This window comes from Salvia hispanica, chromosome 2, assembly GCF_023119035.1.
Source record: "Salvia hispanica cultivar TCC Black 2014 chromosome 2, UniMelb_Shisp_WGS_1.0, whole genome shotgun sequence".
Taxonomy (NCBI): Eukaryota; Viridiplantae; Streptophyta; class Magnoliopsida; order Lamiales; family Lamiaceae; genus Salvia; species Salvia hispanica.
In genome coordinates, this window is record NC_062966.1 from 32,709,144 (window position 1) to 32,723,683 (window position 14,540).

A 14,540-nucleotide genomic window follows, 5' to 3' on the forward strand; every position below is an offset into this window, starting at 1 on the left:
GAACCGATTGGAACCGAACCGAACCGATAACCGAAAGACACCTTTCTTTTGGAACCGAACCGAACCGATAACCGAATTTTTCGGTTATCGGTTAACCGAGAAATGTGATAAACGGTTCGGTCATCGGTTAACCGACTAACCGATGACCGAACTACCTGCCCTATTAAAGGTCATAGTTTAAAGCCTCAATTTAAATGTGGATTGTTAAATAATACTACATCTTCTAGACTTCTAGTGACTACAATAGGAAATATATTCAAGTGTCCGTCTCATTTAATTGTGACATGGTTAAATCTAATAATGAATTACAAAATAACAACCTACTACGGTAATAAAATCGAACCACCCCTCCACAACACGCCACGTGTGAGGGGGCGTGTCACGTGTGGCTTGCCAATTAGTGATGTCCACAGCGGGTGGCCCTTAGTGGAGAGATGCATGATAATGGTGTCCTGTCGGTGTCACGTCCCGCTAGGACGAGCCATTTTGCTGCGGAGAACACTATTGAGGATGTTCTTAGGTAACTTATTCGGCCTATTGTGGCCTTAATATATCCGGTGAGTTTAGCATATCTCATGCATATGCTGAGTAGGTTAGAGCTAGATTCTAGCAGCACTGATCACAACCAAAACCAAAAAGTTACATATAACAATTGAATAAGTAGTGGTTGTTCGGTTTTTTTATAATTGAGTGTGAATGTGTGAGAATTTGAAGATGAAAGATGAATTTGGGAAGAACGAAACTCTTATTGAGATAGCTATTCAAAACTTGAGAGAATACAAAAATGAGTTTACTCCTTAGCTCGACAACATTGAGCACTATATATGCAAAAACAAACTAACGGCCTAGATTAAACAGACTTAATCTTGACCCAATCTAACGACAGCTGTACATCCATTTTATTTAGCTGCTTTTCTGAGTAATAGTTGAACCATCAATTTCCACAAACTCCACCTTGATGGCTCAACTGCCAACTTGGCTTTCTCTGCAAAGACTTACTAGATCCATACAAGTCTCGAGCTTTACCTTTGGCAGAGGTTTAGTTAGCATATCTGATGGATTTTCAGCCGTGTCTACTTTGAAGACTCTTATCTCCCATTCTTCAATCTTCTCCCGAATAAAATGCAAGCGCACATCGATGTGCTTGCTCCTTTCGTGGTACACTTGATGCTTGGCTAAGCATAACGCGTTGTTGTTGTCACAGCCGATGCTTACAATCGTTTGAGTTATACCAAAGTCCACTAATATGCCTCTGAGCCAAGCACTCTCTTTCACAGCCGATGTTAAAGACATAAACTCAGCTTCAGTAGTTGACAACGCAACTACCCCTTGAAGACTACTCTTCCAACTAATAACTGAGCCATAAAGTGTGAACAAATAACCAGACTGAAACCTCCTTGTATCCAAGTTCCTAGCAAAATCAGAATCACTCCAACCAATTAATGCATCACCCTCATGTTTCCTGCCCCCATCAAACAGAATCCCAACATTTGTGGCCCCTTTCAGATACTTCATCAACCACTTTAAGGCAGATCAGTGTTCCCTTCCATAGTTAGTCATGTACCTGCTAGTCACTGAAATAGCTTGAGCAATATCTGGTCGTGTGCTAATCATAGCATACATTATGCTCCCAGTGATGTTGGCATAAAGAATTTTTCTCATCTTAGCCTCTTCATCTTTGGTCCTTGGCCTTTGTTCCATCGTCAGTTTATAGTGCTGCCCCATAGGCACAGATACTTCCCTCACATTATCCATCTTGAATTTTTTGATCAGCTTGTCACATAATCAGCTTGAGTAAGCCAAATCTTCTCACTTTCCCTCCTTCTGACTATAGACAATTCCCAGAATTCGCTTTGCAGGCCCTAGATCCTTCATTTCAAAAGCAGCTCTAAGATCAGTTTTCACTTTCTGAATTTCTTCCAAATCAGCTCCAACCAACAACATATCGTCTACATACAAGAGTAGATAAGCAACAACAGCTCCACCTACACTCTTTATGTATACACATTCATCATAGTGTGACCTCAGGAATCCACTCTTGATCATATGAGTATTGAATTTCATATGCCACTGACGGCTAGCTTGCTTCAACCCATAGATACTCCTCTTCAACAAACAAACTTTTCCTTCATCCCCAGGTTTCACAAAACCCTTCGGTTGGGCCTTGTATATAGTTTCTTTTAGATCGCCATGCAAGAAGGCCGTTGACATCTAATTGTTCAAGTTCCCAATCCTTTCTTGCCACTATTGCCAACAGAATCCTTATGGAAGTATGCTTCACCACAGGGAAAAACACCTCATCATAGTCAATGCCATGCTCCTGTGTGAAACCTCTAGCCACTAACCTGGCTTTGTATCTGACTTTATCTCCATCAGCAGCCTCTATCTTCTTCTTGAAGATCCACTTACAACTTACTACTCTCTTTCCATCTGGCCTCTCCACCAGCACCCATGTACCATTTTTCAGTAATGAGTCAATTTCATCTATTATGGCTTGCATCCAACTTTCCCAATCTTTACTCTCAACTGCTTCCTCATAAGTGCAAGGCTCTGAATACTCTACTTCTTCTGCCACCATTAAAAAAAAGAACAAGAACTCAACATCCGAATACTTAGTTGAAGGCTTGATATTCCTTCTAACTCTATCTCTGGCCAATTTCCAACTGCCTTGAACAACTGGACTTGATTGCTGTGTCTGCTGTGGTGATTGTGAAGTATCAGTGGCCTCAGTTTCTTGATTATGCTGAGTCTCTCCGTGCTCCACCTCAATCAGAGATAACCACTTTTTTAGCTTCCACACTGCATTCTTCTTAAAAGGCAGTTCATGCTCCCAGAAAATGACATCTCTGCTGATTACAACCTTTCCATTTCCAGGCTCAATGCGCCAAAGCCTATAACCCTTCACCCCTGGTTGATAACCTATCATGATGCATTTAATAGCTCTTGCTTCCAGCTTCCCTTGCTTGACATGTGCAAAAGCTTTGCAGCCAAAAGTTCTTAGGTTCTCATAGCTGCTATGCCTACCAAACCATTTATTGTCTGGTATATCTCCATCCAGACTTGATGAGGGGACACTTGTTCATCAATTTCACAGCAGTAGAAGCTGCTTCTGCCCAAAAACGCTTCTCCAAACCAGCTGCAAGTAGCATACATCTGGTTCTCTCCAAGATAGTGCGGTTTTCTCTCTCTGCCACACCGTTTTGTTGTGGGTTCATATGAACTGTCCTATGCCTTTTGATGCCCTTAGATTTGCAGAATACATCAAAGTCCTTTGACAGATACTCTAAGCCGTTATCAGTTCTCAAGCATCCCAGACTTGTACCCTTCTCTGGCTCCACCTCAACACACCATTCTTTGAATCTCATGAAAGCCTCTGACTTCTCCTTCAGGATGTAGATCCATATTTTCCTAGAGAAATCATCAATGATGCTCATATAATACCTCCCACCTCCAATGGACTTCACCTGAGCAGGCCCCCACAAGTCACTATGGGCATAATCAAGTGGCTTTGTAGATGTGTGTATTGCCTTCGGGTAAGTTAGTTTCTTTGCCTTGCCCAATATGCATTCCTCACACTTCACTGAATCTCCATCAGTACCATCACAGTGCACAAGTCCCTTCTTGATCAATTCCTTCACAGTCCCTATAGCTGGATGACCAAGTCTTGAATGCCAGGTTTCCAAACTTTCGGATGTAACAGAATGAACCTCACCTATGAAGTTCCTTATAACAACAGCTGTCATGTAATACAAGCTGCCCTTTCTTCTTGCCCTCAAAAGGACCTTCCCTGCCTTACTCACCACCATCTCTCCATTTTCAGAAACAACTTTACAACCTTTACTTTCAAGAGATCCTAATGAGATCAAATTCCTTTTGATTTCAGGAATGTATCTTACAGAGTTCAAGATGATGTTACCTCCAGTCTCCACCCACAGCCTGATTGATCCTATTCCCTTCACTGAACACACTTGATTGTTGCCCAAGATTACAGAACCAGTGACTTCCTTCAGATCCTCAAACTATTCAAGATTATGGCTCATGTGAAAACTGCATCCTGAATCCATTATCCAGGATCCCCCTTCTTTTCCCTCCATAACATTTAATGCAACTGGAGTTTTAGCTTCCTCAACTTCCTGGGCAGAATTCACAGCTTTTTCCCCATTCTCTTCCTGTTTTCTCTTCCACGCATAGCAATCTCTTTTCAAATGGCCCGGCTTCTTGCACCAATGGCAGAAACGGGTCTCTTTCTGATCATTTTGAGAATTCTTGGAGGCTTCACTAAACTTCTTGAATGGCTTTTTCCCTTTGAATTTCTTCACATTCAGACTTTCGGATGTCGATTCTCCCATCCTTAATTCCCCCTTATGCATCTCCTTGGATCTTAAGGCATATTGCACTTCAAGAAGAGTCACGGTCTTCTCACGGCCATACAAGATTGCATCACGAAGTTGATCGTAGCTGGAGGGAAACACATTCAGTAGCAGAATCGCCTTGTCCTCTTCACCAATTGACACATCAATGTTTTCAAGATCATCGATGGTCTTGTTAAAATCCTCCAATTGCTCCAAGATCCTCTTTCCCTCCAAGAATTTATAGGAATATAAACGCTGCTTCATAAGCAACCTATTTGCTAGCGATTTTGTGAGATACAGATCTTCAAGTTTCGACAAAATACCTGCAACGGTTGTTTCTTTCGCAATCTCCCGCAACACTTTATCACCAAGACATAGAACAATCATGCTATGAGTTTTCGCCTCAATTTCCACACGCTTTTGAACACTCTTTTCATCGGAAGCTTCTGCCTCCTTTCCTTCCTTCTTCTCAGTCATCAGAGCAGAAAATAAACCTTGTTGAGTGAGCATAGCTCTCATCTTCATCCTCCAAAGTGCGAAATCATTCTTGCCTGTGAATTTTTCGGCTTCAAACCTCGATGCCATCGTCGTCGCAGATCCGCTTCCCCAATTCAAGAACACCCGTGAAATCTTCAAATTCCTTTCCCGCAGACGATGCCAATTGTTATAATTGAGTGTGAATGTGTAAGAATTTGAAGATGAAAGATGAATTTGGGAAGAACGAAACTCTTATTGAGATTGCTATTCAAAACTTGAGAGAATACAAAAATGAGTTTACTCCTTAGCTCGACAACATTGAGCACTATATATGCAAAAACAAACTAACGGCCCAGATTAAACAGACTTAATCTTGACCCAATCTAACGGCAATTGTACATCCATTTTATTCAGCTGCTTTTCTGAGTAATAGTTGAACCATTAATTTCCACAGGTTTGTTAGACAATAATCATGAGATTAGTCTAGATTGAGTGGTAAAATTATTTTAATTAGAAGACTTAACTAAGACTAATTATCATATAATTATCCATCTAAATTTGAGTGTGAGATTCAATCTCATTAATCAAATACAACACATATTCAATCCCTAAGATATAGTATAATTTTGCAAACCGAATTACCCATAAAGTACAAGTATTTTATGCATGATTAGTTATTTTAATCACTCAAAAGCCAAAACAATATAGCATGTGTAAATTCAATTTTCACCAATATTTCATGAATTCACATGCTTGATAACGTTGACTCTTTCCTAGCACAAATTTTGATGAGCTCTTGTGCAATTTGACCAAATGCTTCATCTCCCTCCATTTTCATCTTCTCACTCATTTCTCTGGCTATACTCCTCAATCCCTCCTTACTCTCCTCCACAAGCACCTCCTTCACAGCCTCCGCCACTCCGTTCCCATCGAGCTCCCCTTCCTCGTCCCTCGCCACCTCCACGCCTACACCGGCCTCCACCACGAGCCTAGCGTTAATCGGCTGATCGAGCTTCAGAGGCAGGGCCACCACCGGCACCCCAAAATACAAACTCTCCGTGATTGAGCTCCACCCACAATGGCTCATGAAACCACCCACAGCCGGATGGCCCAGAATTGCCGCCTGTGGAGCCCACCCCCGGATGATCAGCCCTCTCTGCTTCGCCCTTTCGAGGAAGCCTTCGGGTACTGCTTCGTCTAAGGAAATCTCACTCCCACAAGGCTTTCTAGCAACCCATATGAAGTTGACACCACTTAGCTCCAAACCTACTGCTATCTCTCTCATTTGCTCCTTTGACAGATAATTCTCACTCCCAAATGATATATAAAGAGTTGAGCCTTCCTCTTTCTCACCAAGCCACTCCATGATCTCTGAGCCCTCAGTATCTTGATTGTCAGCAAATGTGATCAGTGGACCAGTTGTCACAATCTTTTTCCCACAATAGGTGGAGAGATAATCAACATACTTCCCCTCTAAAGCCCGGCATGTTTTCATCAAGACGATGTCGTTTGATAGGCCGAAGACCCCGTAGACAAAGCCTTCCCCTGCATCTGCTATTCGAATGGTTTTACCAGCTTCCCCCATTCTCTTCTTCTCATAATCCTTAAGCCTTATTGCCTGGTGAGGGAAAGCGTCCCAATTCTTGTGTGTGTAGGAGTGATGGGCTAATGCGAACGCCGTGGCGCCTGACGTGGCAAAGTAGACCGGGGGGACGCCCTGGGCCGCGGCGGCCTTAGCTGCCCATGGCTGCATGACGTCGAAGATGAGCAAGTCGGGTTTGAGATCGGCGATGATGTCGGAGAAGGCGGGGCCTGTCATCTGGAAGGCCTTGAAGAGGGTGGGCATGAGATGGGGTGGGATGTTCTTGGTGGTGTGGTAGTGTGGAGGGAGGTCAGGCTGGGATGGGAGAGGGAGTTCGACTAGCTCGATCGAGCTATCATCGTTGTTGAGACTGTTTTTGACGGAGTCGAGGTTGATGGCTGTGGAGCATAAGTAGACATGGAAGTGTTTGTTGGCAAGGCCTTTGGCTAGTTCAAGAAAGGGGAAAACATGGCCATGAGCCAACCATGGGAACATCAATACTCTCAATTTCACATCACTTTGCTTTGTATGATCCATTGCTAGCTTCAATCCTCTCTCTCTCTCTAGCTAGACAATGAATGAAGAGATCTAGGAGGTATAGTATTGGTTGTGACAAATAGGTCACCCTCCACCAATGATATTAATACTAATAAATAAACATTTGCAAAGTCATGTGGAATTTTATATTTATAGACAGTCAATAAAATACTACTGGTAAAACTACATAGAAAAAAGGGACGAAGCTTATCGCACCTTCTTGTATGTTTCCTCGTCGGCAGTATTATAATTAGGCGGCAGCATGACCACAAAAGATTGTGCAACTGCAGTCCTAAAATTAGTGAGAAATTAATTGTTGATTAAAAAATTGAGAATACTAGTCAATAGACGATCGTGTTGAGATTTTCCACCTCATTAAAAAATTAAGAATACTGTTACAATTTGAGTTTTACTTTCTCTATAGTTACTCTCACGTTACTGCAGCGATTTAAGTAATATTCTCTAGCACTAAAAAAAAATATGCAGTTTGAATTCGGCACATATTTTAATATAAAATTGATAAAATAAAAAAAGATAAAAAAAAAAAAAAATTAGAGTATTGTTAATTGAGAATGAATCCCACCTCATCAGAGAGAAGACTTTCCAAAACTAGAAAGTGTTTATTTTTGTGGGACACACTAAAAAGGAAAGAGTTCATATTCTTATTGACGGAGGGAGTAGTATTTTGTTTTGGTCCCATTTTTTCAATTTATCAGGCTAGAAATAAAGAGTTGTGATCAATGTCGAACTAGTTTCAAAGACCGAATTAGAAATTAAATTAGAGCTATTAGATCTAGTTTTTTAATGAGACACGCTGATGTGTAAATTATTTCGGTTTTCATTACAAGCTCATTTTAATTCATTCAAGTAGGTTTATTACTTTATTCTAGTACGGTAATACCTTGAAAATAATTACTTCATTCGTCCGCCATTAAATATCCCATTTTTTCTTTTTTTTTGTCTGTCCACCAATAAATGCCTCATTTCACTTTTACTATATATATTAAGTGGACCATACATTCCACTAACGCATTCCACTCACATTTTATTATAAAACTAATATATAAAAATATGTCCCACATTCCACTTACTTTTCTACCACCCACTTTACTACGTAAAATTAAACAATTTCTTAAAACTCGTGCCAGTCAAATATGAGACATTTATTCACGGATGGAGGGAGTACTACATTATGTTTTTACTTACTTCTAGTAGATTTAGAAATGATTCAACACATGTTTCACTCGAATTGATTGAACCGAGTTTTTACTTTATTCACTTTAAAAAATACAATTCATTCCAGTAGATTTTTACTTCATTCAAAAATGTTATTCCGTCATTGGACAAGGTTTTTATTTCATTACAATAGTATTTCAAATGTTTCTACACATACTGTAGGGGTTGGCAGCGGAAGCGCTCACATAAATCAATTACATAATAATTCAGATCTATTTAGCGGATTATTTAGACAAAATCTATTCGCGTAACTATCACATGTATCATGCTCATAACTCAAATAATAACATGCTTTAAATTAATTGAAACCTAAAACATGCTTTTCTAAGGTTCAACCATTATACCTTGATGATTCTCCAAAGAATCGAAGATAGCTAGCGCCTTCTCCACGTGAAGAACTTTAGTACAAAACCACGGATCTTCTGACTGGTTCCCGGACTGTGAACTGATATCAGGGTGGTCTGATCTCACCAGCGCACTAGAACTTAAATAGAGAAGACAGAAATCCTTTCCCACAGAGGAGAAAAATTCGACCGGTAGGGGGGGCGGAAATTTTGAGAGAAAAAAACAAGTGTGTTTTCTGTCTCCTTTATTCTCCTATTTATAATAAGTCACATATTGGGTCCAGTCAGGGATCTATGGAAGGCTTTGGATATGGGCTCTTCCAATTAGCTTTTTACTAATTAAATTAAATCCAATTTAATATAAGCTTAAAATTGGAATATTACGAGCAGCCACTACAGAAGTAATACTGCACTTCCCATCCAAATCCGAAATTATAAGTACTTAGGATTTCCAATACTTTATATTTATTTCCCGCGCTTAAGATAGAAACATCCATTAATTAATTATTGTCTGCTATGGACTTAATTAATTAATATCTTATTTATCATTCATAGAGTAATTAAACTCCAACTAGCTAGGTTCCGAATAATAAAACCTTATTTCAAGCTTCTCTTGAGGATGTTATCAAACGAGACTCACCTCGCGCACGATTCAACATAATAGCAATCCTAGCACCGCTAGATATTAATCACCACTACCCAATATACCAGGCTTATTGGGTTGCGAAAAACCCGCACCATTTGGTAAGTCAAAGTAGTGCATAATCAATACCGTATGCTCAATGCTAACGTACATTGATTGAGAATAATTTACGAGACCTCGTCTTTCAGTAGATAGCATAAAGACTGTCTCGCTGTTAGATCCATTCAGTGCTATACCACACCAACGTCATCTTATTTCAGTAAGACTTAGAAATAATCGGGCTGACATTGCAACCTTTCACGATAGGTAGTCTAAGCCTATCTAGGTTGTGAAACTATTCTTTTTCTTTGTTTAGAACTGACCGTGTTACCTTAAAGTGAACAACGCCCACAACCGGTCTACTAAAACAAAGACTTAGACTTTGTTAAGTTACTTATACATTTAAATATGTAATAAACTTCCATTAAATGTAAAACATAACAACATTATGACAAAAATAATCTGTTTATTCATTTGGAAAATAAAATAAGAATTTTAACAGTATTCAATCACTCGAAAGGTGATTTCTAGTATACAAACTCTAACACATACTTCATTCAAATAGTTTATTACATCATTCCATGTGCTTATTACTCCATTCGCTATCACTTCATTTTGTTGTCACAACTGGGATTTTGAGATTGTCACAGTGTCACGAGATGGCCTTGACGTCTCCGTACGCCGACTCGTGCTGAAATGAATGAAGACAAGACCGATCACAACCGCAAAGCATACCTCTACTTGATCCATACTTCACTAGGAATTGATGAACTAAGCAACCTAAATCTAGGAATTAGATGAAAACCCTCTTCAAGAGGAACAATTCTCTCAAACATATTATTTAGCAAAATTGAGGAATAAACTGAGAAAAATGGGTATTTATAGTTTAGGCCCAAATTCCAAGAAAAAGGCCCACAAAATCTATTCTGCGTCACTCTACCCAGCTAGGTGGATTTTAGGGTGCAAAAGCACCCGGCCGGGTGAAACCTCGTGGACTCCTCATGCCTTCGACGACGCACCCGGTCGGGTGGCAATATGGTTACCCAGCCGGGTGGGGCAACTTGAACTAAGCTCCTCCAGAGAGTTATACCCGGCCGGGTGGCATGGTGCGACAAATCCTATCCGGTCGGGTACTGCTTCTGTGACATCCCTAACCAAAACATGCATTATTTTGCATACATAAATATTTTTAACATGCATTATTTTGCATACATAAATATTTTTTTATTTATTATTGCATATTTATATTATTAGTTGTATAATAAATATTATATATGTGATATTTATACATTAATATATGTTATATATGTAGTTGAGCTTTAAGAAAAATAAAATATAGTATGATAATATGTTAAAGTGTACGTATGGAATAGGAATATAAATATTGTTCTTATTATTAATTACTACACCACTACAGTGATTAAGTGAATATATATGCATATATTAAAAGAAAATAAAATGAGAGGAAATGTGTCAAATATATAGGCATATAACGTGTAACTTTTAGATAAAACAAATGACAAGTGTTCTTAATATTATTTTGGAAGCCACATTATATTAATTGGCTGACCGACTATAAAAAGAGGGATAAGAAAACAGAGAGTTCAATATTAATTAGAAAGTTCATCGAGAGCATGTAGGTTGAAAAGAGCAAAGATCGAGAGCTATAGAGAAGGAGACGAAATTAAGAGCATGATTAAATAGACGAAATTAAGAGCATGATTAAATAGTAGCATGTCGTAATCAGATTGTATAAATCACACTTTTAATTTTACATATTTTATGTATTTTTTTGCTAGATGTTAAATAAAGTTAATAATTTGATTATATGATGTGACTTTGATATAATTATGTGTTATTTGATATTGATGGTGAAATATGATGTGATATGTGATTGGTGCAATAGGTATGTTTGTATTGGAATTAATTGAATCATTTGATTAAAGAGGATCTGTGATAGTCATGTTTTGGATCTGAAATCATAGTGGGCATATTGGGACCTTCGGGTCAATCATATTGGGATCTACGGTCAATTCACAGTGGGACCTACGGGTCAAATCATAGTTGTAGTGTTTTAAAATATTCAAATAAATAAAATGCCTAGGGCGGACTTTAGGGCGTCCCACTGCAGGTGGAAGGGTAGGAGGATAAAATACTGACGTGGCGGAGCATAGGGCGTCCCATTGTGAATGCCCTTACACACTTCAACAACCACTATCTCACTTCAATTATTACATACTCCAACAATTTCTTAAAATCCTAACTAAATTGCACTCCTGAACCGGGACAGAGAGAATATCATACTACAAAACATGAAACAAATTTTGTTGATCATTTCCTAGCACAAATTTTGATGAGCTCTTGTGCAATTTGACCAAATGCTTCATCTCCCTCCATTTTCATCTTCTCACTCATTTCTCTGGCTATACTCCTCAATCCCTCCTTACTCTCCTCCACAAGCACCTCTTCACAGCCTCCGCCACTCCGATCCCATCGAGCTCCCCTTCCTCATCCCTCGCCACCTCCACGCCTACACCGGCCTCCACCACGAGCCTAGCGTTAATCGGCTGATCGAGCTTCAGAGGCAGGGCCACCACCGGCACCCCAAAACACAAACTCTCCGTGATTGAGCTCCACCCACAATGGCTCATGAATCCCCCCACAGCCGGATGCGCCAGAATTGCCGCCTGCGGAGCCCACCCACGGACCACCAGCCCTCTCTTCTTCGCCCTTTCGAGGAAGCCTTCAGGTACTGCTTCTTCTAAGGAAACCTCACTCCCAGCAGGCTCCCTAGCAACCCATAGGAAGTTGATACCACTTAGCTCCAAACCTACTGCTATCTCTCTCATTTGCTCCTTTGACAGATAATTCTCACTCCCAAATGATATATAAAGAGTTGAGCCTTCCTCTCTTTCACCAAGCCACTCCATGATCTCCGAGCCCCCAGTTTCTTGATTGTCAGCAAATGTGATCAATGAACCAGTGGGCACAATCTTTTTCCCACACAAGGTGGAGAGATAATCTACATACTTCCCCTCTAAAGCCCGGCATGTTTTCATCAAGACGATGTTGTTTGATAGGCCAAAGACCCCATAGACAAAGCCTTCCCCTGCATCTGCTATTTGAATGGTTTTACCAGCGTCCCCCATTCCCTTCTGCTCATAACCTTTAAGCCTAATTGCCTGGTGAGGGAAACTGTCGCAATTCTTGTGTGTGTAGGTGTGATGGGCTGATGAGAATGTCGCGGCGCCTGACGTGGCAAAGTAGACTGGGGGGACGCCCTGTGACGCGGCGGCCTTGGCTGCCCATGGCTGCATGACGTCGAAGATGAGCAAGTCGGGTTTGAGGTAGGCCATGATGTCGGAGAAGGCCGGGGCTGACATCTGGAAGGCCTTGAAGAGGGTGGGCATGAGATGGGGTGGGATGTTCTTGGTAGTGTGGTAGTGTGGAGGGAGTTCGGGCAGGGATGGGAGAGGGAGTTCGACTAGCTCGATCGAGCTATCATCGTTGTTGTTGTTTTTGACGGAGTCGAGGTTGACATGAAAGTGTTTGTTGGCAAGGCCTTTTGCTAGTTCAAGAAAGGGGAAAACATGGCCATGAGCCAACCATTGGAACATCAACACTCTCAATCTCACATCACTTTGCTTTGTATCCATTGCAAGCTTCAATCCTCTCTCTCTAGCTAGACGATGAGTGATGAGATCTAGGATGTGTGGTATTGGTTGTGACAAATGGGTCGCCCTCCTCCACTAATGATATTAATAGTACGTAGTACTTTCTCCGTCTCATTTGAGTTTGACACGAATTTTAAGTAATATAAAAGAAAATTAGTAAAAACAAAGTAGTAGAATATGAGCGGACATTTTTTCAATAATTTGAGAGTAGTGTTTGTGTGTAAAATGGAAGAGGAATGAGAGTAGTGTTTGTGTGTAAAATGGTGAATGGAGTATGGAGTATATTTATTGAATAATAAAAGAAAAAAAAAAATTAAAAATTCGACCGTTTGTTCCCAACGGTAATTTGACCGTTTGATTTTTTATTTATTTATTAAATTCGAATTTTTCGAATTTATAAAAAAAATAAAATTATTACGTCATAATTCCGACGCCCACTCGCGGGACGGTGAGTGGGTGTCACGCCATGCTCCAGCGCGCGCCACGTGGGCGCGCGCGTCTTCTCGCCGGCACGCGTCGCGCGACGAGATGTCTCGTCTCGTCTCGTCGAGACGAGCTTCGCAACACTGTCTCGATGCTGGCTCGTCTCGTCGAGACGAGACCGAGCCAATATCGAGTCAGCGATGCAGATGCTCTTATTACTCCATTTATAGAATATTTTAAATAAGACATCTGGAAATAATCAATTAGAACTCTTTTAAGTGTGAAAGAGGGAATAACAAGAAACAATTGATAAGTCGTGGCAATTTGAATATTTATAGACACACACGGTCAATAAAATACTAAAACTACATAGAAAAAGGGATGAAGCTTTTCGTACTGTCTTGTATGTTTCCTCGTTGGCATTATTATTAGGCGGCAGCAAGACCACAAAAGTTTGTGTACTGCAGTCCTATATAGTTAGTAAGAAATTAATTGTTGATTAAAAAAATTAAGAATAGTACAGTGGTCAATAGATGTTGAGATTTTCCACCTCATTGGAAGGATCCACAATTTTGACTACTCTACTGTTCTTAATTTTTTAATCAACTGCCATCGCGTTGTCTATTAAGTAGTACTTCTTCCGTTCCACAGTAATAGATACGTTTTATTTTGAGCATTCATTTTAAAAAAATAACAATAAATAGATAAAATGGAGAAAAAGTAAAGTAAGAGAAAGAATATTGTAGATAAGACTTTTCACTACATTATTCTCTCTTACTTTACTCTCTCTCCACTTTAACTATTTATTATCATTTTTTCAAAACGAGAGCTCAAAAAGAAACGTCTCTGTTACTTGGAACGGAGGGAGTACGAGTTTTACTGTCTATAGTTATTCTCAAATTATTGCACCAATTTGTATTTTGTTTTGGTCTCATTTTTACAATTTGTCAGGATAGAAGTAAATATCTTTTGGTTCTAAATGTGCAAGTGTACTTAAAGTTATCTAACGTGACAACGCGAGATTGAAAGTACATTATAATTGTAATTAGGATGCGCTCTAGTCAGGGGCAGAGGCACGATGGGGAGGGGGGCCCTGGGCCCCTCACCCATTTGGATATTTACCCTATATAATACATGTAATTACAATTTTAAACATGAACTAGCGCAGTTGGTGTTATTATTGGGTGCTTGGTCGTGAGGTATCTAGTTGGAAACCCAACTGAAACATTCAGA

General features: G+C 40.0%; 1 protein-coding gene and 1 pseudogene across 1 annotated transcript; both read right to left on the bottom strand.

The window, feature by feature from the left end:
* Positions 1-5,353: 5,353 nt before the first annotated feature.
* LOC125203803 (UDP-glucosyltransferase 29-like) lies at positions 5,354-7,046 on the bottom strand. Its single transcript, XM_048102258.1, has one exon. The coding sequence runs from the start codon at positions 6,946-6,948 to the stop codon at positions 5,575-5,577; it is 1,374 nt and encodes a 457-aa protein (XP_047958215.1). The 5' UTR covers positions 6,949-7,046; the 3' UTR covers positions 5,354-5,574.
* A 4,373-nt stretch (positions 7,047-11,419) lies between these two features.
* On the bottom strand, positions 11,420-12,925 carry LOC125204277 (annotated as a pseudogene).
* Positions 12,926-14,540: the final 1,615 nt, after the last annotated feature.